Below are 25,637 nucleotides of genomic sequence, written 5' to 3' on the forward strand. Positions count from 1 at the left end.
TATCATCCTATCTTTGTTACTCACTAAACGTGGAACAAAGGTTGCTTTCCAACAAGAGACACAAGTTAACACAAATATCATCCTATCTTTGTTATTCACTAAATGTGAAATAAAGATAGAATGATGTTTATGTCGACTTGTGCCTCTTGTTGGAAAGCAACCTAAGTTAACCAAAGTTGATAAAAACGGACATAAGTCTTGATAGATTAAAACATTTGAACCTTATTTAAATGAGATCCTTACCGCACTCGCTAACAGGTTTTACGCGACAACGTTGGATGGCACCAGGTAAGCCTGCAATATAGAGTTGTTTAGTGTAGCACAGATAATGCAGGATTCACATTGCGTCCGATGTCCGACGTCTGATATCCAATAAGAGTATAGCTTTCTAATATAGAATTCAACTATTTAAAGAACCTCAAGTAAAGAGAATCGCCAACTTGGTTACGTGACCAGCTGATTGGCTGGCATAAATATATACGGATTTAGACATTGCGACGCCAATGCAGAACAAATGCTTATATTTATATATATGTATATATGGTTTTGCATCGGCGTCGCAATGTCCAAATCCGTACATGTTTATGCCAGCCAATCGCAGAGTAGCTGAGTAGCTGGTCACATGACCAAGTTGGCGATTCTCTTTACTAGAGGTTCTCTACAACTCTCCATTGGAAAGCTGTTCTCCTATTGGATATCGGACGTCGTATGTCAGACATCGGATGCGGTGTGAATCTTCCATTAGTCTCGGTCTAACCGCCACGCCGCACAGTGGGACGAAACGAGAAATCGTGTTTCAAAATTGTCTAGAGCCTTCAAATCTGAGTCGATTTTAATGCGGTTTTTTTTTAATTAAAGCTTATTAAATTCTGAAGAAAGTTGTCGGGGCAGATTTTTTAATTTCATTTTTTTTTCAAAATGGGAGACGTAATATAGCGACTGAGAAACAGAAAGCACATTTAATGTGCTTTAATTTAACATATTGCGTAGGGTTATTCTGATTCTTCTGCTTTGAGTTCATATTTACGATTCCTAACTGCCAAAGTAACACAATCTATATGTAAAAAATAATGCCTTAGTAATTACATATTTTACATGTAAAGTATAATAATAAGTTGTGTTATTTATGAAAACATTTTCCGTGTGTTAAATTGGCACAAAAATTAAAATGGATAACTTGGAATATGTGAGATATATTAACTTAAAATTTAACCGAAGATTTTTTACATTGTCTTCATCTTGTGCGAGTATCCAGCGTGACTTTTATATTTTTAATACATCATTTTCTTATCAAAACATTGTATACAACATTGTCACATAATAAAACTTGTTTGTAAAACTTACACGTTATAAATTTCAAATATTTTATCACAATGTTGCGGATGGAATGCTATATAAAAACAAAGGAAACATTACAAATGTTTGTATCAACTGCATGCATGTTTTTATCATTCCACCCGCAACATTGCGGCAAAATAACAAATTTATAAGGTCTAAGTTTTAAGCAAGTATTTTATTATGTGACAATGACGGAAAAATGTCGTATAATCAAAAATTTTAACGTAGTGTGGTAGTGGCAGCTATCTTTGTTAATGCAAAATTCAGTGAAGTTCCGGCTTAACCGCCGTAACGTACAGACATATTCGAACACATTTGGACCTGTGATTTTTTGGAACATACCTTGGAATTTTCCAAATTTTTTTTCATATTATTTAGTAAATGATATGAGCCGTAATGACTCTAGCACATAGGACGCGGTAATGCTTACCGCGCAGCGGAAATTCGCGCGACAGCCAATCAATATGCTGCTTTCCGTAATAACCTTCTAGCTCTTAAAAAACAACATATTGATTGGCTGTCGCGCGGACTTCCGCCGCGCGGCAAGCATTACCGCGTTCTGTGTGCAGGAGCCATAAGAATAAGCCTAGAATCAAGAAAAAGAATAGATAAAAAATGGATGTACTAAAAATGTGGGAAATATTTTTTGATTACTTATCTGATGAAGATGATGAGGATAACTTCCAATCTCCACGGGAACATCATATAAAAATCCCACATTTTTTTGAAAACATTGTCGTAGCATATTCATTGACAGGTAAAAGAATTTGAAATTTTGCTGTACTATAATAATTTATTGTTTTAAGTTTATATAAATGTTCTTGCATTATATATTTTGATTACAATAAACTATATTAATATCATTAAAATAGATTTTAAATCTATCTTGTTTTGTCATCAATATGCCCTAATGGCATAATTTATTGTGGACTTGCACCTGCACGAGTCATGTAAAAACAATACAATATTTGAAAAATATAATATATATTTTAATGGTTATATAACTTTAATTAAGAATAAATAAAATTTTATTAGAAAACAACACCAGATGATTTTATAATCAATAATACAATTTTACAAAATTATTATCTCGTGTATTTGTCACGCTATTGTTCTGCCTAACCCACTGCTTGCAGTCGTGAGACAGCATTAGATAGCTTTGTGTTGTCATGAATCACATGATAGTAGTAGATGGTGATGTCTTATTTCTTCTCTAGGGAAATGACTCGGAGAGGTATTAGGTTAGGAGCGGTGCACTTGGACACGGTGCATTTGGACACAGCCAATCACAGCACCGTGTGATTAGAGACATTTGTAGGGTCCCTTGGAACAGCGACTTGTGATTGGACTGTGTCCAATTGCCCCGTGTCCAACTGATATACACCCATTAGGTTTGTTCGCGTCGCATGCCCCAACGTGGTCCTACTCGTTCCAACGCACTCTGATTGGCTCACGTCACCATGCGGACCAATCAGAGTACGTTGGAGCGAGGAGGAGCACATTGGGGCATGCGACGCGAACAAACCTATTATCGGAAACACCCATAATCGCAGCCACAGTCGCAAGTCGCTAGTGTGATATGGCTATTGCCCTAGTTTACATCGTACACTTGATACGCGTAAATAGTAACTTTCTATTAGATAATCTTATAGCGTGTTCGACTGGCCCTGGGTTAATCGCTCCGAGAGCGATTAATGACGTCATAAGTCTCTACTAGCCAATCATAAAGTTTATAAGCACTTGTTCGACCAATAAACGTAGACTGAATAACCCAGAGTGGGTTAACCCAGAGCCAGTCGAACATGCTATTAATATCGACGATATATATAAACGATATATTAATACTCATCAACAAAACGTATTATATTGATTGAATGCGTCGCCGTTGATATGCATTGTCGATATTAAAATTATCTCATAGAAAGTTACTATTTAGTACGCGTATCAAGTGCACGATGTAAACCAAGGCATTAAGTGGAACACACTCTAAGTGTTCTCTTCTACACATAGGTGTTCTTTTTATCTTATAGCGAATTCGGTTGCTTGCACTAGTGTGCACTGAGTGCGCACTAAGGCTTGTTCATAGTATGTTATTATATTTAAAAATTGTCTTAAATAATTCTCAAATAAATTCTCAAATATTTTTAACCATAATATGATATGTATAACATCCGTACGAATCATTTTATTAGTTAAAATGTTTTTAAATATGTATTTAAGACACGATCTTAAATATAAGAATGTACTGTAAACAAGCCTTAATGCGCACTCAGTGCGCACTAGTGCAAGCTACCGAATTCGCTATTACACACCCCACTTTTCTCGTCCCACGTGGGTTATGTTATATTCTCGTTCTTTCTACTCCAACTCAGTTGCCGTGCGTACATGAAGAAGAGAGGTTCGCGGTGATCGGTTCAGTTGCATAATTTCACATTGCTTTATATGCAATAAACACGGGAAGCATTTGTATATAAATATATATGTATACACATTGTATAACCGCGGCCGAAATATTATAATCGTAACTAATCGGTTAGAGAGCCGGTTAAATTGTCTGACTGTATGGAGATGATGTATTCATTCGTCATGTTGCCGACAGTGTCGAACTCTTTTTTCCCGTTTAATCCTAGTCTTGACGATGAGATGAAACGACTATTCGACAACTGTGCTGCTAACAATGCAATAGAGAGTCGACAAAACGGTGAGTGTAACATGAACTTATAAATCTTATCGTGAAGTCGTGAAGTCACGTTAGTTAACGTAATTACTCATCCAATTACTTATTAAAGTCCATTATTTGCTAAAATAATATCGAACGATATTTAATGTTCGTCGACACACTAGATGACGCTGTTTATAGCGCTCAATTACGTCTCTAAATTCATTTAAACTTGTTTAAGTCGTGAAACTTATAGAAAGTTAATATTATCAGGCACAGGTATGTGTCCTAACATCCATTACTTACACTATCTCAAAAACTCCGATAAGTAAAGTAACTACTATATTGGAGCGAACAAGTCTTTCTGATTGCTCAATGTGTCCTCGGGATTGCCGTAAAAAAATGAGTTTCACTCCCGGTGGAAACGTTTGCAAAAATCGAATATATATATATTTGAATTTTGCGTCATAGGTGTTGAAAAAAACGCATGATTCATCGCCAGATTTAATACCATGTAAGATAAAAGGAAAACTGATACATAGTAATTATATAAAAGTTAACTAACGACAGAGATTAATCTCGGCATTGTGGGACTATTTTTTCAAATTTTTAATTCGGCTTACTGTCCAAGGAAATAATATAGTTTACCATGAAGTTGTGTAATCATCACGATTACAATGTCTGATGCAACAATTGTCCAGTATTGTTTCAATAATGAATAAATGTTCCAGTGCATTGAGCGTACACACGTTTTTTATTTTAACTTACATAATGCGCACCTATATAAGGATTATAAGAAGGAAAATAGAACTTTTCTATGCCAAACACAATACGACTAAAGATTTTTCGACGCGATTTTCGCGGCACATGTAAGTTAATTGGCGTTGACATTGAACACATCAGTAAACACGTATATACCGCGTTCGATTGATCCAGTGAAAAACCGCACCGCCGAAACAAAATCTCCCTTCGCATCTGGCACGTGCGTCTTATGATGTCGCGGCGACCCTTTGAAAAGCGGCCGACCGCCTCGGCCGCAAAGGCGAATGACGCATTTTATCAACGAAAAGACAAAAGCCTATTCACGCCGTTGCAAGGATTGTTTATAGCGTGCTCGATTTCTCAGGATTCCTGACGAACGAACCGACGATGGCGACAAAGTTTTCGCCGAAAGCATATCGCGCAGTTGTATATACAATTGTAAACCGCTAGTCCTCAAAACGACCGTGTGTTTACAATTCATAGCTTATCTAACTTATGATCTTCGTCTCTGCCTGCACTGAGGATGCCGAGGGCTGCGATTCTGAGGCTATAGAAAGTAAAAGATTCTCTGGCTTGTATTTCTTTCTCTACTCCCCTATTTTTCTCTCTTTTTTAATGAAAAGATAATTTATGACGCGCTTGAAAATTCTTTAATATTATACGTAGATTATTGCCTCTTTGCCATTTTCTTATTATAATTAGTAGTTATTCATTGTTATTCATAATCGTGTGTCGTACTTTATAAAATACTAAACAACAAACTGAAACATCATATATATCATATTTAAATATTATTATATATTATATGTTATATTTTTACGATGATACATTTTGTAGACTATTTTGAGATATATTTTTTAATTAATATAAATATAAAATAATATATATATATATATTATTTTGAGATATATTTTTTAATTAATATAAATATAAAAAATATATATATACATACATATATATATATATATATATGTATATATGTATATATGTACTTTTCTATATACTTTTCTATATACTTTAATATAAGTACTAATATATATATATACATACATACATATATATATATATATATATACATATATATATACACACATATATATATATATATGTATGTATGTATATGTATATATGTATATATGTACTTTTCTATATACTTTTCTATATACTTTAATATAAGTACCAAGTTATTTAATATAAGTAATAAGTTATACAACTTATTAATTACAGTTGAAGATGTAATGGAAGAATTTCGACTTAACGGCCGCGATTTTGAGTATTGTCCCGATTTGGACCCAGACGTAGCGAAACAGATCACACCTCGACGAAAGAAAAACAAGAAACCATTACCTACTGTGTGCGTTTTTTGCCGAAACAACGGTGAAGAAGAATCTTACTATCGAAAGCATCTACTGAAAGACGATGACGGTCGCGTTCGATGTCCCGTTCTCAGGTAAATATTGTGTTTATTTCGCTGTACATTCTTCTGTAATTATCAGAAACTTTTGCAAAGCAAGATTGAAAATTAAGAATTTTGTTCATAGGTGTACTTTTGCTTAGATATTAATTACCTTCGAAAAGATATATCAAATATATAATCAAGAATAATTTATGTAAAAGTAACATCCTTATAAGTGAAGACGTAACATAAAAACAACCGAGTGTTAAAAATAACGAAGAAAAAGCTGTTTTTTTTTTGACAATTTAGTTTGTGTAGTAATTATTCTGAAAAACTTGTATACAATGCTCTTATAACTGGAGAAGCAAAAGAGAGAATCCATATCTATTTTACGTCCCATTCGACTCTCCAAATATTTCCATAAATGTTATCTATGGTCTCTCATGATATTAATTCTCACGATGCTTGAGACGTCTACGAAAAACAATTTTCCGGAATATGATACTCGGTATCTTTTTACGTCAACTCTTCACATACTACATCAAAAAGAGAAATAAGAGCTTTTTGTTCCACAGGGCTTACACGTGCCCGATCTGCGGCGCATGCGGTGACGAAGCCCACACGGTTAAATACTGTCCAAAAGGTCCTTATAACCCTAATTCCATAAGCACGGCGAACGCCTTCAAACTCCTGAGGAATTCGATGGGCAAGCGTCGTGGCAAGTAAGTGGATGAAAGAATTTACGGACGGATAATGTTCTCGTTCTAAGAAAAACGAAAACTATCCGTGCTATAAACTTTGTACAAATAACTGAATTTGTTACCTAATCATTTAGCTAACGAAACAATTGTATAAAGATTTTGTTTGTATCAAATAATGTTTAAGGAAGATTTCTATTTTTAACACTTGTGCAAAAATAAAAAATGTTAATAAAACAATAACAAATCTAGTTTTTTGATTTTTATTTTATAATTATAAAATTTGTAACTTATATTCTCAAATTTAAAAAATACCCAAGGTCACAAATTTTCTTTCTCCTACACAGTCCTTTACTCAGTAATGCATAATTTTACTCAGTAAATTAACTTTTTATTAGGAAGGAAGAGAATAAGAAGCTCTTCGACCACTCTGAATTATATCAACCCACAGGCAAAGACAATATTCGTATGCACGAATGAGAACAACTGGACAATGGTTCGCCGTAACATCTAGAATATTGTTCGCGTACAATAATTCATTTTTGTACTTAATTAACACTTACGTTTATCCGTATATGCTGACAACACTTGGTACAATCTCGTATTTTCGCCTACATACGTTGTAACATCATTCTCAAAACGAAAACCAAGTTTGACTATATAATCAACAAAGTTTTGTGTCGTTTTATGGCTCTTGCGTTTTTTCAGTCACACAGTAGAAACTACGCTGCTGAAAGTGAAGTGATTTTGAACGAGCAGTTTAAGCGCACTTTTTAGAGTTTGCGCGATCGAATAAGATGAAAACTATTCAGCGCGTACACGTCTGCGTTGTAACAATGGTAATATTGTCTCAATGATAATACTATCATTAGCGATTATTAACAGTTGATCTGAGTTAAATTCAGTTAAATCAGTAAGACAGAGTGATTAAACACGCGGGAGAATTCTCAAATTCTCTTTCTAACTATTTGATTGTACTATGTGTTACGTAGGCATAGGCATAAGTGGCATAGCTCTATTAAGGTATTTGATATCTTTTACAAAAAGCTGAACATTTCTGAGATAATAATATCAAGAACGCTTGTGGCGTATTTGATTTCTTGAACTATTAGGTTATAATAGAGCCATATTTCAAAGATTCTTTATTTATATCTTAATGAGTCGAAAAATGCACATATGTTCTTTCTTCCTCACATGTGTGCCAATAAATAAATGCATTGAAGAAATCGCGAATTCTCTTGAAAGTATCTGAGAATATATCGTTTAATTGTGATTTACTAAGAAACAAGGAGAGAGATGTTTCTTTGCCTTAGTATGCCGACAATTTGACTTCCAAATGGTGATTTGGACAAAGATCGTGTATAAAATTTGCTCACTACACGTCATCGGACAAAGAAAATCGCGTTTTCTAATGTCTTGACTTTGGAATGAAACAATAATAACCTAAGATAGAAAGAGAATATAAAACTTTATCTAGACACTTTTACGTTAGCAGTATTATTGCTTATATTTTCCAGTTGAAAATTTATTTCGTAGCATATATAAAAGTTGATACCATTCGCTTCCACTTAAGAACATGCGAATCATTATTTTAATTTATTTTAATTTATTTTTCACTGTGACATTCAGCGCACGGGACGTTTCGACGATTGTACAATTTATCCATCTCGATATTGCATCTTATTTCGTAAATGCTACTATTAAAACTATTAATTTTTCAAATTTACTTTTTGCGCTATTCGTTTTCTTTCATCTACGCTTTTGGCGAGTTACTTTGATGATAATAATATGTGCCTTATGAAATGTTCAGTTTTTAAACTTTGTGATATGTTGTACAATGCGCATTTTTCATCTGCAGTTTTTTAAAACGAGCTTAAAATTCATATTTGATAAAGAAGCATATCGACTGATATCGAGCGTCTTTCAGAAAAGTAACGAGAGAATATTCTAGTTTAATTGATTGCTCGTGCTGAATGAGGCAAAATTTAGTTGAACATAACGTTAACGAGATTGTAAATTTTTTTATGTGCTTACAATTCTGATGTTAGTTTTTGTTTGTACAAGCGTGTCCTCGTCGTGAAATTCTGTGCCTTCTAATCACAAATCTGTAACAATGGGCGAGTTTTTTAATTCATCGATGGATTCATCGATGGATTCATCGATGAATTAGAAAATTCGCCCAACATCTCAAATGATTGTACTTCATCGAAAATTTTATGTGTCTAAATATATCTCCGAAATCAATTTTAATCCGGTATATTCTCATTAATGTGCGAAACAAACGGTTTTCAATCTCGCGTATTGTACATATTGGCATATTCAGAGGACATCGGATGTGAAGTGTGGTTACCGTCAGCCTTACCGTGATTCGGTCAAGGCCGTCGAGACAAAAGCATCCGAGTATGTGCGTTCGTGTTTATTACATCGTTGACTCTCGTTTCGCGGAGAGCAAATACTTGTTTTCAAAACGCGCTTCTTTTCGACGTCCTCCCGCGTTCTTTCGCGACAGGGCACGCTTTGCTTTCATCTTTAATACATTGTACAAAGAACTATATAAGTACAAAAAACATTGTATTAGTTGACTGTAAAGCGATAGATCAATATATTTTTGTATATTTTTATTTTGAAAGAAATATCAAGTTACTGAACTTTACATTCGTCAAATATAATGTTTCTGGTTATTGTTCTAAAAAAATTTATCTAAGTGCGTGAATATGTAAGAACCACAATTTTGTGAGAAAGTGTAATTTATTGTTTTCTTTTTTAATGAAGCTTTAGATGAGCTATTAGATCAACTCTAAGTTTTGTCAAAATGTTGAGTTATTGTTACAGATGAGAATTAATATCGGTTAAGATTTAATAGAAGAGTTTTTATTTTTTATTATATCATATATAGTGTTAAAATGTGTAAAAAGATGATATAAGTAAAAGTAAGTTAATTTAACTCGATGCTGCACACGCTGATCTAATTTCTTAACAAGTCAGATTTGTGGATACTTTATTCGATAATCAAAGTTAAGATAGTCAATATACTTTGATATTTCTCTAAAATTTACTTTTTTGGTATTTTTAGGTTACATCACGAATAATTACTATCAGTCTTTGAAACATTTCAATTCTCGAAAGAATTCAGAGTTAATTTTTTACTGGTTTAAATCGTAGCATAAATAGTTCACATAATTGTCCAATTGATTATCGTAGAAATACTTTTGATATAATTATATCAGAATGGCTGTGTATGTTTACCTAGATAACATAATGTCTAAAATCGGGATATAAAACATCTTAAAGATAATCTTTAAGACGCCTTAAAGATATGTTTACGTAAATCGTCTGAAAGACATCTTAAAGATGATCTCTAAGATGTCTTATGTCCCGATTTTAGACATTATGTTGTCTGGGTAGTTATTTAATTCATCTCGTACTTTTATGATTCCAAAGTCCATTTTAGATGATATACTAATTCATGGTAATATTTGAGGCGCCGAAATTTTGTATTTATAAGAAAATATTTGAGAAATTCGGGTTATATGTTCACAGATGTGTATATAACACGAAATGTAAACCTTCGAATCTTATATCACACGCATATAAAATCGCAGTGAATCCTGTTTCAAGTTCTGTCACCTTTTATAACGTCATATAGATAAGAATTTAATCGGTCAACAATGCATCACCTGATGCTAAACGGCGACTTTCTAGGAATTGAAATGTTTGAAAGATTTCTTAAGAGATATAAAAAATGAGAGAAATAAAAAGAGAAAAAGATATAAATGTATAAAATGTTAAAATATTACAGATGATTATGTACAGTGAATATTTCTAATTTTGTATCGTCATATTTGCGATGTTATTTAGTGCGTAAGAGTATTGCGAGTTCCTATTACGAGATAGTATAATTAATAGTACTCGTAACGTGCTAAGTTAAATTTCTATGATGTTATTAAAATGACACATAGACATGTAGTGTTTCTACGTGCATTTTTACTATATAGTTACTACAAAGAAAATTCATAATATGTGACATTCAAATAAATTATATTCAAAGACATTATTTAATGATGCGAGTATGTTCTCATATTTAAGATGTGCGTCTCATACTTGAATTGCACACGTAGCCAAAGTTTAGAATTACGCCGTCATATCGTATGATTCATAATGTGACGCGAGATGACGTTATGGTAATACGAACTCGCAGAGTCACATTCTCAAAGAGCAGCAGGTGATAACTATTGTAGTGGCACGTAAGAACATTACATACATATTGCAATTGCATATACAGAGACAGGAATTTGAAAAGGCCGTAGCAAGCGAATCTCATTCCGACACAATAATTCAATAATTTAACGTTCAGTTTGCACATTTTACAAAATTGTACAAATATTTATTTTGCCGTAATTTGCCTTCGAATTCTGTAAAAGCTTGCTCGTTTACGCGTCACCGTTTTCGAGTCCGCTTAATTCAAATTTAGCAGAACTCCGCTGTTTTGCCCTTTACAGTATCCAAAATACATGTTTGGTAGCTCGCTTGATCAAACACTTCGGATTTTTATTTTGTTATAAATCCGTCTATTCGGAATTAATCTTGTGCATTCTGAACGCATCTCCCTCGTACACGTTTACATTTTTAAGATCACACATTTTGGTGCAACCATAATCATCTTGCCATTCCAATTTTTGTATTAACTATTATGAATGATATTAATCTGTCACGCGCTATTTAAGTGTATTCGTACGCAGAATTGTATTATGTTCAATAATGTTTAATAGAGAAAATACCTGCATTTTATTGGTCATTTATTTACCTGTATTCCCGTGCAAGTCATACGTACTTTAAAGTATATACGTTTCATTCGATAGCATTTGGTATCCAACACCGTTGTGAACTTATCAGCAATCTACACGTAATACTTTCTGCTTTAGTGCATGAGTTGGCAATAAATCGTTAAATATTGCGTGACTAGATATTTCACGAACGCATAATGTACGAACGAAAAGACCGATCTCTAATAGTTCACTCGTTGACGACCTATTTTTATGCGAATCTTACTATTTTTTCAACTAGTATAGATTGAAGAAATTGTATCTATATTCTTATAAGTGAACTTGCGATTGTCGAGGGGAGAGGGAGGATCCATTAGACTTAATTTTAATTAAGTTCCTTTCTTGTGAACATTTAATTGATATCTTATGATTTTTATATTGATATTTTATAATTTTGTTTTCTCTAGAGCTGAAGAACAAAGAATATTACTTTAAAAAGAACAAAATATTTTATATATTTCCCAATTATTATACAGATAAGATGAGATATCGAAGGTTAAAATATTTTAATGATATAAAACAAATTGTTATTATATATTAGCTGTATATTAAGGAGAGCGTAATACGCGTTTCTATTGTTCAATTCAGAAAATTATTCAATATCAACTCGATGATATATGTATGTAAAAATGTTTAGTAATTATTATCTTTGACGTAACAACTACTGTGTAAGTAGGTCGCTCTTTGTATTTGATCACTTAAATGGATAGTTGGTCAGGCTGTGGGCAGTCATAATTTTATTGAAACGTAAAGTTAATATTTAGTTGTATTTTAATTGTAAGATAATAATTACTTATGTTAATTTATATATATATATATAATCATACACAATTTAATTTACGTATGTGTCTAATACATTGAGTAAGAGCAGATACATATACAGTATTGCAATATAACAAATTTCAATTTCTGTACACATAAAATGTGCGTTGTTAAATTGTAAGAAGTTAGTATTCATGCTCTTTCTCTATACTTTTGAGTACACGTTGATATGACGCGACACGGTACTATTATATTATTTTACCTTCAAAAAATTGGTCAGTGTAACAAAGGATACGCTATTAGCGTCGTATCTGGATCTCTTTCCCCATAAATAGGGGAACTCTAGCACATCCTGCATACATAAATGTGCGCTCGTGCTAAAAGTCGTTCAATAGACTGCGAGCCGTCAGATAATAACGACTCGTCATGCCATTGCGACTATTCGTGCTGGTGAATATCGCCGTCGTTATGACGCTTAGTGTCGCGTTTTCGGAAGGTGCGAACCACATCAGCTCCGATCAGATCGAGAGACCGATTATGATGCGACAGGGAATTCGCGCTTTTCTGCCGGGTCAAGATGCGATGTCGCTTGTCAGATCACCGTCTCTATTCTTCTTGCATCTGCTTAAGCACAAACTGCAGATTCAGAAGCTGGAGAAGATTACTACTACTACTACTACTACCACCGTTGCTACACCCACCATGACCAACAGCAGCAGAATTTGCATCTGCGTACCGTTTTATCAGTGCGATGCTAATCAGACCATCATCACCGATGGCACGGGAGTGATCGACGTCCGGTGAGTTATATTGATCATTAAAATTCGGTTAATCAGTATTTCGAGTCTAATCTTGAACTCGGCACTTGGTTCGACCGAACCGAGTTGCTGATACCGAGGTCAGTTTCTTGGGCGTTTTATAATTTGTACAATTGAAGCTCCTGGATTGCTGCAGAATCTTAGATTGATGAAATGAGAAAATATGTTAAAAATTTTTGCTTATTTTCAAATAAAAAACTATTTGTATAAATAGCTTGAAAATTAATGTGGCAAAATCATGAAGAAAAATAAGTTAAACAGGAAGGCTGTATCGCGTTAATTTTAGAGTTTCACGGCAGTGTGGGACCAGGAACTTATTAAAAATAAATCCATCATAGTTTTCGGAGATGTCCCGGACCCTTTGATGTCTGCTGTTACCTACCGAATATCACAATACCGACACCTCCAATGACGAGACCTCCAACAACAATGAGTACAACCAGAAGACCGTCGACAGTCTTCCCTACTGGACCTCCGAATCTCAATTGCATCTGCGTGGACATATCACTGTGCGATCCAAACGGGATAGTTACTATTTCCGGAGAGGGTATAATAAACCCACGAGGTGGTTATAGGCTGTGTCCCGGTGCCAACCGGGTCTGCTGCACAATATTGGCGACCACGAGTCGTCCCACGAACCCTCCGACCAGCCGTCCGACTACGATGACTCCCGCACCCACGATGACAACCTTACCACCTGGACAGATTCAGCTGTGCTTTGTGTGCGGTAATACCATTCAGTGCATCACCTGCGGAGTCATCATCACGCCCGGCGCGATAGATCCCAGATTCCCCTTGTCGCAGAGTGACCTCTGCTCGAGGAGTTTGACGAACGAACCGCTTTGTCAGGACGGGACTATGTCGTCCAGCGTGGAAGTTCTGGGCCCGTTGAAAAACTTAGGCACACCGCAGGCTTGCTACTGTATCAAGACCTGGATGTGTTCCGAAGATAATGTGGTCAATCCGGACGGTTTGGGTGTAATAGACTCGAGGTTCACCACGTGCTCGTCCGAGGACCAAGTATGCTGCCGTTCCACAGGGATGGATGTTCAGATCCTCCGCAGCGGCGATACCTTCCTGTCATCGCCCGAGCGTTTCATCGCAAACAATCCATCCAGCTCTTTCTCACAGACGATCTGCGGCATACGGGACGCTAGTTACGCATCGTGTAAGTACGGATCTATTGTATCTGCATCAAAGATAACCGGAGGTGTTGTATTTAAGTCTAGAATAAACTTCAGCCACTGTATCTGAGTCTCTTAGACGAAACACGAAACTGCTATGTCTAAACGAAGTATAAACTGTAGCCGATATATCCGATTTGAGCTTCAGCAATATGACTTGGACTGTCACTGACTTGACTCATATAATCATGGTAATAGTCGCCAATCTCTACAGCGCAGCCTTTTCCCGCTGACTCTGAAAATACTTACTTCGCCGAGTTCCCATGGATGGTCGCACTTCTGGCAAAGTCCGCGACCGGATCTTATACCTTCCAATGCGGTGCTTCAATGATCAATGACAGGGCCGTCCTTACAGCCGCACATTGCGTTGTAAAGTAACTATAGATCGAAAGCGTAAAGCTCTTTCTTACACACGTAACACGCAAAACATCAAATTAAAAAGAAAGAGAAAAGAAGGAAAGACTTAACTTTCCCCTGTCTGAATCATTTCACAGTCAGAAACCTGAAAATCTAATAGCACGGTTTGGTCAATGGGACATAGAGGATAAGACTCAACCTCTGCCTGTTCAAGAAGCGAATATCCTCGCAATAGTTATTCACCCGACGTACTATAGTGGCGGACTGTTCCATGACATAGCAGTTCTCGTTTTGGAGAAACCGGTCGTTTACAGCACAAACATTCTGCCAATTTGTCTGCCTGAACAAGGTATGGTTTTCACGGCCGGGACCAGGTGCTACGGAACAGGATGGGGTAGTAGTTCCCTCGGTAAGCTTCCGTCGAGTCTGTTGACTGAATTTCTTTTTTGGTCTTTTTTGGTAACATTAGTTTATACGTTTCAGGACCGGAAGGGAAGTACCAAGCGGAACTTCGAAAAGTTAACGTTCCCATTGTCGATCACGCCGAATGCCAAACGCGTTTGCGAAGCACGAGGTTGGGCCAACATTTCCAACTGCATGGATCGTTCATCTGCGCGGGAGGTGAAGCAAATAGAGATACATGTCGCGGTGACGGCGGTGGACCTTTGACCTGTCAGTCTGCTACGGGGCAATTCCTCCAGGCAAGTCTGATTATTGTTGTACAAAAGATATAAATGATGATATCAGATAGACTTGAATAAACATTCGTTTCAGGCTGGTATCGTGTCGTGGGGCATCGGTTGCGGAGCCTCTAACGTTCCTGCGGCATACACCAGCGTATCGCAGCACCGTCAATGGATAGACAAGCAGCTCGCGACTTACGGAGTCCAATGATGTGTAATACTCTGCATAATATGTCTAATTTAACGACTGCCATGTGTCTTATGTAATATCGCTTATGAAATATTCAGTATATAATGTATGTTTAGCGTAAGAATAAGAATAAAATATTAGAATGACTGTTCCTTATTTGGTCTTTGTTTTTTTTATTCTGGTCAAGTCTTTGAATTACGTGACGGATTTGTATCGTAATCACATTTTTTGAATTGTGAATTATCTGACTGTTCCTCTTTCTTTAACCTCTAGTAATTTGATAATCGTGTAGTAAACCTTATCGCAGTATGATAGTGTGCTGGAAAAATTCGAAGGCCAGATACATCGTTGTCCTATTTACCAGAGTAAATACTTGTACATATTCCCACAAATATATGACGGTTTGTTAATGTATTGTATTTAATTTATTTTATTATTGCAAGAGAGATTTTTGTTATATGTCGATTTTCTAAAAAGAAATATATTTAGCAGTATTCAATAAAATAAATATCGTTATTTAGCTTATTACTAAACTATTTAAATTATAGAAGACCGAGTAGTATTTAACTCGCGATACATATAATAATATAATTAAATAAAAAAGACGTGAGAAATATATATAGCATGCGCGTGTGTATATGTGTGAATCCTTCAGAGGAGGAGAAAAGGGGGGGTATACTTGTGCTCAATTCTCGGCTGTGCACTCAGATCTTCCAATAGCCGTGATCGTCTAGTGGTTAGGACCCTACGTTGTGGCCGTAGTAACCCAGGTTCGAATCCTGGTCACGGCAATGTGAAAACATTGTCACGGTGGGAGAATTTTTTTTCTTTATAATTTCTTTTTTCTTAACTATAATACACATTTTATGTATAACTTTTTCTCTTTTTTTTTAGTACAAATTATTTATACACAAATTCATTAAACTTGCAGATTTCTCGTGGATTATGTGTAAATATTATATAATTATTCCATCGAAAATTATATATTTTCGATTTTTGTATATTTCTCTTTGTTACAAATTTATTTATTTTTTAAGAATTAGAATATTTATCCTGATGTATGTTCTCGGATAATTTGCTCAAAAGATAAATTCTTCATACTCAGCAATGCGTCAACGTTGCGAAATCAAATTGTGCACTTCAAATGCGAAATATTCCATTCTACAAAGCATATTGTCCGTTTTTATGTAGATGTACACACTTATATGAAAAAAACAATCGACAAAAACGTAGCATTGTTAACATTGATATGAAGATAATTGACTAATTAAGCTACGTATGGCGCATTCCTGTTAAAGATCAGCAGTGATTACTCTTGAAACTCATAATTGTGAGAAAATTGTGAGAATGCAAGAACTTATTTTTCGTATTTTGTTGCAAAATATTCTTGTGTATCTATCTGTGTGTTTTCAAAATTTTTTTATTAAAAAAATAGTACTTTATCTGTACTTTTATATAATTTCTTAAGAATGTTTGAACGTGCTGTATGAAAAATATAATCCCAAGTGAATTTGTAAAAAAAATTTTTGAAAGATATTTATTTGCGGAAAATTAATCTTTATTCAAATCATACTTATAATATGAGTAGGATGTGAATAAAAAAAAAAACAGAAGGACCACCTATCAAAAGCAAACTCAGTTACTTATTTTGAAAATTCTACATTCCTAATAAATCCCTATCGATTGTCTACAAGGTGTCTACGCTCAACACGAGCGAAGTGACAAATAGCGTAATTCGTACTATTCGCGTTCGATGAAATGGCAATAGTAATTGCCATTTCCGATCAGATAGTGCTGAATGAAAACGCTATTGCAACACCTGCGGACAATACCTGTCGGCCGATTACACATCACCTGAATTGCGCGCAGTGTTGAAGCACAACAATCTCCACAATCTTTCCGTATCGACGTGCGCCGTTAATGACTATCAAGTGACACACGCGACATCGTTCTGGATTAACTGACCCATTTTTATTAAATTTTTATACTACATTTATTGTTTTCTTCTAACGATACATCGAACAAATCGCTGTACATTGTCCCTCGACAAACTTTTAATATTATATTTTTAACTCCTGTTAAAACTCTATTTTTCAATACATGAACACACACTATTTATTTCTCTTTTTCATCAAAATTGTATGTAATATTGGACCAGTCAAAAAGATCGGTTTGATTTTTAGAAAAAATTCTAAATGAGTTATAGCATATAAATAAGAATTGCCATAAATTGGATGATGTTAATATTAATGACATGTCACATCAAATTTGATTTTATAATCTTCTTATACTTTGTAGTTTTATTTTTATATCTCTGTTATTCGTTCTCGCCAAAGAAGATAAAATGAAACCTGTTGGCAGAAGAAATGCTAATGTATTAATGATAAAATTATTTATATATACATTATTTAAATATACATTAAATTATTTATATATTTATAAATTATTTATATATACATTAATATATGTAAATTTCATTGACTCGCGATCGTACACTGTTAAATCCGTAGTGTCAAATTATACTCAATTTGAGTTATTTTTAACCATTCCTATAAGTCGCCACTGTTCCTACTAAATATGTCGTTAATTTAACTAATGTAATGGAGTTAAATAATTTAACTTAAGAAATGTATTAAATTTGACTAAAATTTAGTTTATTTTTTATTATGTGCACGTTAATGTAACCTTTGTTTTTTTTTATTAAAAATGACTTAATGTTGTTTTAAATGGGTTGATTAGATGTGGTTGTTTTTTTAAACACATGTTTTGTGTTAAAATAGTAAATTTTGACACACATGATAGTTAAAAATAACTAAATATTATTTAACTCAAGAAATTGGTTTAAATTTGACCCTCCAATATTTAACAGCGTAGTGCTTGCTTTGCTTTGTCTTAAATTAATATGACGTGTGTCTCTTCTCTCTCTCTCTCTTTTTCGTTCCTTCGAAAATTGCGGCGAAATATCACGGCGAACAAGCTATCGTAAGACACTCATCATACTCATCTGGACCTTATTATCTTGACCTTAACACCAAAAATCAGTATTAGCTGTAACGAATGCTAGTCGCGTTAAATGATGTAATCATTCGGCGAGAAGTCTCGGACGATTCTTAATATTCAGTTGGAATTTGGTTACTTCATCGGACAGAAAGAACGGTCGAATCCGTGAAACTTCGCTTGAACGATCAAGATTCGTTCCAAGCAAGTCGGTAGTGGCGATCAAGCAAAAATTCATACATATCTATGGATCTTTCTTTTCTTATTTGTTCATTGGCAATTATCGCTAGGTTACTTCCACGTCACAGGCGACTCTTGTGCAAAAAAAAAGCGCCGAACGTTTGCTGGTCTTGGGGAAGCCCCTGTTATCTAGAGAACGTTGCCGCGCAAAGGGTTCGCTTGGCGTGAAGCCAATCGGCACGATAGATACTCAAGGCTCGCGGTTCACCAGAAAGGTGAGATGAGGTTCGTGCGTCACAGGAACGGAGACCATACGTGTACCTTACCACCTTCCACTGGAACAGCTGGAAAAACCGCATCTGTCCCAGGGCCAATGTATGGACGGGAAATGCCGGTTCTCCAAGTCTCTGTTCGGAGTGGTACGATGTAGTTGGCATTGCGAGAAGGTGGGGGAGTCCGTGATAAATGCTCAGAGTAGGGATCCTGTAGATGTATAGAGGAAACAGCTCACGGTTTACCGCTCAGGATCACACTAAACGTTGCGTCGCCGCTTCAAGTGGAAGGTGCTCGTCTTGCGGTGTTCTCAGCGTCTGTCTCTGGTGAGTTCCACCTCGAATTCCGTGCTGAAATTGCAAATTCATCGAAGTATCGGCGAGAGTGTCGTAGGCACTCGGTAATAATACATATCGACCGTTAAATATATCCTTGACGATTATGTTTATGTTTTAAATAATGATTATATCGTACGGTGTCAGACTTTCGCGAATATCTTGCGATAGGAAAAATTCTTTGGTTCTGAAGAAAGAGATTAAATTTTAAAGTTTTAATGAAAGCATAGATAATTACAGAGTTATTAGCTTATGACAGAAGTAACGACCGTTCCTTCATTGGTACACGTGACACGTTTTCTTTGAAATACCAGCAATCGATACCGCGACTGATTGAGTACAGTTTGATAATACCGGTTTGTAATCGCGTCATCCCATGTTCATGTTGAAAGGTCAGTAGCGGGCAATTTTGGATAAATCTTACAACGATTATATAACGTACCAGTATGCTATCGGCGGAATTTACGTAAAAGAAGACGTTCAATAGTCGGATTAAACGGCTAAACATTTTTTTTTTGTTTAACGTCTATACTGTCTTTATGTACGTATATATGTATGTATGGACGAATATATGTACGTATATATGTATGTATGAACGAATTAAGAAAAACAATTCATTCGATGACACATACTTGTTCGCGTTTTTATTGCGGAAGAGCCTTGGAAGTAATACCAATTACGAGAACGTCGAGTATCCTGGATAACTGTGTAGTCGAATTGTCGCTGTTCACATATATATCATAGTCACGCACTTTTGAAAAAATTACTTATTTCTTTGTTTTAAAGAGAAAATCTTTCTTTGACTTAATAAGGAATTCAAAGTTCGATAACGATCTTTTGTGTTATAACTGGAAGGCTTTCGGAACGAGAGATGATTAACAGAATCTTTATATCGTGTTAATTATCTTCCTTTACAACAAAATTGTTTTCTCCCATGTAGTTCTAAAATCTTTACACTCCGACATTTATACAAAATTAGTATAATATGTAATATATTTTGTGTATAAACATTTAGAAATATTCTATATATAATTAAAGAAGAGCAATTTCGAAATAATGGGCATGCGAGTCGTTAATCATTTCTTAGTCGTTATTACGACGTTAAGAAATTTCTGACGTCGTTATTTCATGAGATTTCCAGATTAAAAATCCGACTTTTCCTCATCGCGATTATCTCGGATTTAATTGCTACAGTTATGTGCATACACACTGCTGCGTTTTATATGCCTAATGTGTATCTCATATTTTGATAAATCGGGGGAAACCCGAACAGAAGGAAAATTACTATCGAGATCATATGGACAAAGAATAACTCTGTCATTATCTATACTTTCATTAAAACTTTAAAATTTAATCTCTTTCTAATTTCAAGGAAATGGCGAACAATAATATTTGCCAATATTTTGCGCATATTAAACTCGCGCATTCTGATATTTCGCGGAAATCGATAGATTTATTTACTTATGCGGCATTTCGTATATCATCATCGACACTTTTTCTGCGATAACATTTCTCAATGACAGTCGAGATTGTCGAAGACTAAATTATTGCCTCGTGCCGCAACGATCGTAAGTGGAAACGAAGACTTCACGGACTACTGAATCCTAGCCAACACTTGCCGCGATCCTCGCTATATCATATCATCGCTATATATAGCCTCGAAAAAGGAGATATCTCCTTGGTGAGACACGTCCACCATGATTTGCTCGAGCGATGATCGTTCTCGCAATAATGCTTTTTATGTGTGTATGTAATTACGCTTCTCTCTCGTTCGCCTCGTAGATATACTAGAATCCTTGGATCTGTGACCATGTGGCGACTGGTTTTCGCGTTGACCTTGCTCGGCGTGGCCTTAATAACGGCGGTACCTGCGCCGCAACAATCAAATCCAGGTGATCTCGCTAGTCTCATCGAGGGAGCGTTCCCCAATACCAAGACGACTCCGCCGTCGGTGCCTCAGATCGGCGGCGACCTCGACAGCCTCATCAAAGATATATTCAGTAACGTTACCACCACCACCACCACCTCCAACGGGCTGATTCTCGGCACGCAAAATCGGCAGACTCCAAAGCCAGATAACTGCGAATGCGTACCCTATTATCAGTGCAAGGAGGGCAAAATCTTGGAGACAGGAGTCGGCATCATTGATATCAGGTCCGGTTTTGGGAATAATGACGGGCAGTCCCAGGGGTAAGTATAATTACCAAAGATCGGAATCTCTCCGCCAGTTCCACTCTGAATGGCGATGTGTTATCCATGGCATGCTGCAAAATCTTCACCCGCTCCCCTGATGGTAAGATGGAAATTGAAAGTTTAACAGTGATTTTGACTTTGGTGCGACCGTGGGCGACGACGATGCGGTCTTCGTTCTCTCAAGCGCGAAAACCCGTCTGCGTCAATTTTTACGAGTTGTTTTCAATTGAAGATATCGCCTGCAAAAATTGATGAGTTATAGGACGGGTGCGATATCATTTGATATACGATCGAAATCCTCCCGCGAAGAATAGCATCGTCGTACACGATTGCAACGTGCCAGATGGTGTGGTTTGAGTCAGACACGGAGAATGATCGTGTATCAGTAGAGCGGAAGTTGCCATGTTACTATTGCCCAACTACGAGCGGTTTATGTTTCCTTTGTTGTACGCGCGCGGCTCGGTATAATACGTGCACTCGTAAATGGCGATGCAATTAGATGTACTTCGCGCGAAAACATCATTGTTACTGCTTATCGAGAACATCAACGTTACAATGTTTTCGGCTGTGTTATTCCTGCTATTATCCCGTTACAATCGCGCGTCTGGATATTTTAATTGTACCAGCTGAAATCGCATTTTGAATTACAATTGTGTAACCGACATTCTCAAGATATCTCGGAATTCGTTATTTCGTGGAAATATATAATTCGCGACTTTAGCTTTCGTTAAAAGTATTTTCTGTGCGTGGCTACATTTGCATGCGTATGTGTAAAAGTGTTTCCAGTCTATCAGATCAATTAGACCCAACGTACATTATAATGGAAATTGTCAAATGTAGTTTGTACCTAATTGGCTGATTATTTTGAGCATGCCTGTCCACTACGTCGCATGAGATCTTATCTTTGGAAAGCCAAACTCTCCTGGAGCTGCCAATATGCAATTATTTTATTTGTTATTCTAAGTATGTACATTTGCATCTTGCGCGAATGATGCTACCGCTCGATGAGCGATCAAATCGAGTGAACATTAGAAAATAATGTATAATAACAGAACAGAAAAAGTTCTTAATGACAAATTAGTGAGATAGTATAATAGCCTAAAAGATGTCATATGTAGTCGATGTTGATAAAAAATATTTTTCAAATTTTAGTTAATGAATTTTAAATTGCATAATATTTTATAGATTCTTGAAAGGAGAAGCACATCACCTACGGTGATTCATTAAAAAGAGAAAAACACGCTGCTTTAAAAAATCTCATGATTAATTGACAAAATATCATCAATATCTTTTACAGGCATTTTTAAAACATTTTTCATGTTTTTTTGAGAAGAAAGTCGAAAAATTTTACTCATTAGTTTCGATGAGTCTTGAATATATTACAGAGAAGTAAAAAATAAGAGACAATTAGCGTTTTAAGTAAGTATTTCCTTACATGTGTTTAGGAATTGAAACATTTCTTGTTTAAAACATTTTCTCATATATTTCACGATTTCTCTCTCTCTCTCTCTCTCTCTCTCTCTCTCTCTCTCTCTCTCTCTCTTTCTATCTCTTTCTCTCTTATAGATATTTGCTCATTAATTATACAAAATTAGCTCCGAGAAGATGTTTCAATTCCCAGAAGAAAATTACTTAAACATATATAAACATATATAAACATATATAAATATGCGTTCTTTTTTATTTGACTTCTCTGCAATATATCCAAGGCTAACTAAAAAAGATCTAGTTAGATCTTTCTGTTTAATCGACTATTTATGTAAATCGCGACCAAAGCGATTGTGTTGCGAAATTCGCGATGCATAGCCAATCAGGAAGCCTACGGATTAATTATTCTGGCATTATCATCATTGTGGTTGAACATATTTAGAGGACTTGGGCCGTGTGAGAATTACTTGGACGTTTGCTGCAAGGCACCAGATACGTTGGAGATACCGGTGACGCCACGTCCAAACGAGAGAGTCGGATGTGGACAACGACATCCCGAGGGAGTTGGCTTCAGAATCACCGGTGATAAAGATAACGAGGCACAGTTCGGCGAATTCCCCTGGATGGTGGCTATTTTGAAGGAAGAATCCATCGGCGCCGACGGACAAAAATTGAATGTCTATCAGTGCGGTGGTGCTCTGATCCACAGAAAAGCCGTTCTCACTGCGGCTCACTGCGTTAATGGGTTAGTTAATTCGCTAAGTGTGCATATTAAAATATATATAATCAACGCGCAATAGAAAGATATTAATCGTGGAGAGAAACGTTACTCACTTCGCGTTTTCGCTTTTCGCGCCTTTGCTCATTGCTCCTTTAACTTTGCGATACGTCGCAATCGATCGGTACAGGAAGCAACCGCAAGAGTTGAAGATCCGTGCGGGAGAATGGGACACGATGACAAAGAGCGAGGTCTTCCCGCATCAGGACCGCGACGTCGAGACAGTCGTGGTTCACGAAAAGTTCCACTCGGGTGCGCTCTTTAACGATTATGCGATCCTAATCCTGAAGGAACCAGTAGAATACGCGGAGAACGTGGACATCGTGTGCTTACCGGAGACAGGCGCAGTCTTCGACGGATCCAGATGCTTCGCCAGCGGATGGGGCAAAGATGTGTTCGGTAAGAGAGCGTGAAGCGATGAAGAGGGAAGTTAGTGTCGATTACCTGACTTCCCCGAAACGTAACGTACTGTATTAATAGCCTGGACACAGAGTTCAAAGTCCAAACTTGATTTAAACTGGCCCAGGCTGATACGTAATTGTGCGGCTTTACGTAATTGTACTTAATTACAGGCAAAGAAGGACGTTATCAGGTGATCCTGAAGAAGGTGGAGCTCCCTATGGTACCCAACCCAACCTGCCAGACTATCATGCGCACTACCAGGCTAGGAAAATACTTCGTACTAGACAAGAGCTTCGTCTGCGCGGGTGGAGAATTAGGAAAAGACACTTGCAAGGTAAATTTAATTTCCACGGAAAGGCGACATATCTGTCGCGTGTTACTACACGTTTATTCCTGAAAAATACGACACACCGTCGCATTATTTTCGCATTAGGCAAACGCGTGAGCTGCCAGTTTTCGTCTTTGGAAGAAAATAAAATAAAAATTTGAGACTGAATAATTATTCTAATTTTTAAACAGCCGTTTGACGAGAATTTTTTTCATGTTTTTCGTTCGGAAGAGTGATCGTTTAACTTTGCCTGCAGGGTGACGGCGGAAGTCCTCTGGTGTGCCCGCTGAAGAACGACCCGAACAGATACGTCCAAGCCGGCATCGTCGCCTGGGGACTTGGCTGCGGTGAGGACGGTACTCCTGGCGTATACGCCAACGTAGCTAACGGGCGTAGATGGATCGACGAGCAGATAGCTTTCTACAATCTGGACAACACTGTTTATCAGTATAGCTCGTAGAGCTCGACTGATCATCGTTCATCCGATATGCTGATCGACCAGGCGAATTTTTCCAGAGTCACTTATCAAATTGCGCAAATTGCGCTAATGTTCTTTCATCGAAGCGTTTTACGCGGGTAACTCTAGACCAAGAGAGGGAATGTGATGTTCGATCAATCATTGCGTTGGCTTAATACTTTGGAAGAATAGAATAAGATTTAGAGCGAGTCATTGTAATGTTAACATCTCTCTGCACTCCGTGCATTAAACAGAGCTTAAAAGTGATCGTAGATTTAAGTAACGGAAGATAGCCACAAGGACAGGTATCGTGAAAATCAATGCGTGGCGTTTTATAAGTGAACAATACACATTTTTATTAAAGATAAACCATTAGAATATAACGTTAATTATTCCTTCCCTCGTTTTGCGGAATTTCAATTTCGTAATAATAATCTTACCTCGATTAGCTGTCGATCTCCAGAAAATAAATCATGGGATATGATATTGAACGATTTTTCTCTGAGATATCTTTGCAATAAATTAAATGTAAGCTGTTAAATAACCAGATATGTTTGGTTAATCTGCCAAAAATCTTGTTAACTTAAACAGAATTC

The 25,637-nt window shown here is 36.2% G+C and overlaps 3 protein-coding genes and 1 non-coding gene across 7 annotated transcripts; all 4 read left to right on the top strand.

Annotated features, from left to right (window-relative positions):
- The first annotated feature begins 3,694 nt into the window (after positions 1-3,694).
- On the top strand, positions 3,695-11,636 carry LOC116851255 (nanos homolog 3). 2 transcript variants are annotated; one of them, XM_032830513.1, is made up of 4 exons: positions 3,695-4,039; positions 5,987-6,209; positions 6,731-6,877; positions 7,252-11,636. In XM_032830513.1, exons 1-4 carry the CDS (start codon positions 3,901-3,903, stop codon positions 7,331-7,333), a joined length of 591 nt encoding a protein of 196 aa, XP_032686404.1. In that variant the 5' UTR covers positions 3,695-3,900; the 3' UTR covers positions 7,334-11,636. The 2 variants fall into 2 exon arrangements, with proteins under 2 accessions (XP_032686404.1, XP_032686405.1); XM_032830514.1 differs by lacking the exon at positions 3,695-4,039 and adding an exon at positions 4,101-5,315.
- Positions 11,637-12,695: 1,059 nt separating this feature from the next.
- On the top strand, positions 12,696-15,826 carry LOC116851253 (serine protease persephone-like). Its single transcript, XM_032830508.1, has 6 exons — positions 12,696-13,238; positions 13,595-14,424; positions 14,655-14,814; positions 14,935-15,206; positions 15,281-15,498; positions 15,572-15,826. The coding sequence occupies exons 1-6, from the start codon at positions 12,865-12,867 to the stop codon at positions 15,689-15,691; spliced, it is 1,974 nt and encodes a 657-aa protein (XP_032686399.1). The 5' UTR covers positions 12,696-12,864; the 3' UTR covers positions 15,692-15,826.
- Positions 15,827-16,389: 563 nt separating this feature from the next.
- Positions 16,390-16,461, top strand: Trnah-gug. The gene has a single exon. It is a non-coding gene; the product is annotated as a tRNA-His (tRNA).
- A 2,821-nt stretch (positions 16,462-19,282) lies between these two features.
- LOC116851254 (phenoloxidase-activating factor 2-like) lies at positions 19,283-25,419 on the top strand. 3 transcript variants are annotated; one of them, XM_032830512.1, is made up of 6 exons: positions 19,283-19,446; positions 21,238-21,609; positions 23,519-23,821; positions 23,985-24,253; positions 24,427-24,590; positions 24,841-25,419. In XM_032830512.1, exons 2-6 carry the CDS (start codon positions 21,266-21,268, stop codon positions 25,042-25,044), a joined length of 1,284 nt encoding a protein of 427 aa, XP_032686403.1. In that variant the 5' UTR covers positions 19,283-19,446; positions 21,238-21,265; the 3' UTR covers positions 25,045-25,419. The 3 variants fall into 3 exon arrangements, with proteins under 3 accessions (XP_032686403.1, XP_032686400.1, XP_032686401.1); XM_032830509.1 differs by having other exon boundaries at positions 21,238-21,645; positions 24,841-25,410; XM_032830510.1 differs by lacking the exon at positions 19,283-19,446 and adding an exon at positions 21,114-21,136 and having other exon boundaries at positions 21,238-21,645; positions 24,841-25,410.
- The last annotated feature ends 218 nt before the right edge of the window (positions 25,420-25,637 follow it).

This window comes from Odontomachus brunneus, unplaced genomic scaffold (assembly GCF_010583005.1).
Source record: "Odontomachus brunneus isolate Ranch 3 - 2012 unplaced genomic scaffold, Obru_v1 Obru_scaffold_169, whole genome shotgun sequence".
NCBI classification, from domain to species: Eukaryota; Metazoa; Arthropoda; class Insecta; order Hymenoptera; family Formicidae; genus Odontomachus; species Odontomachus brunneus.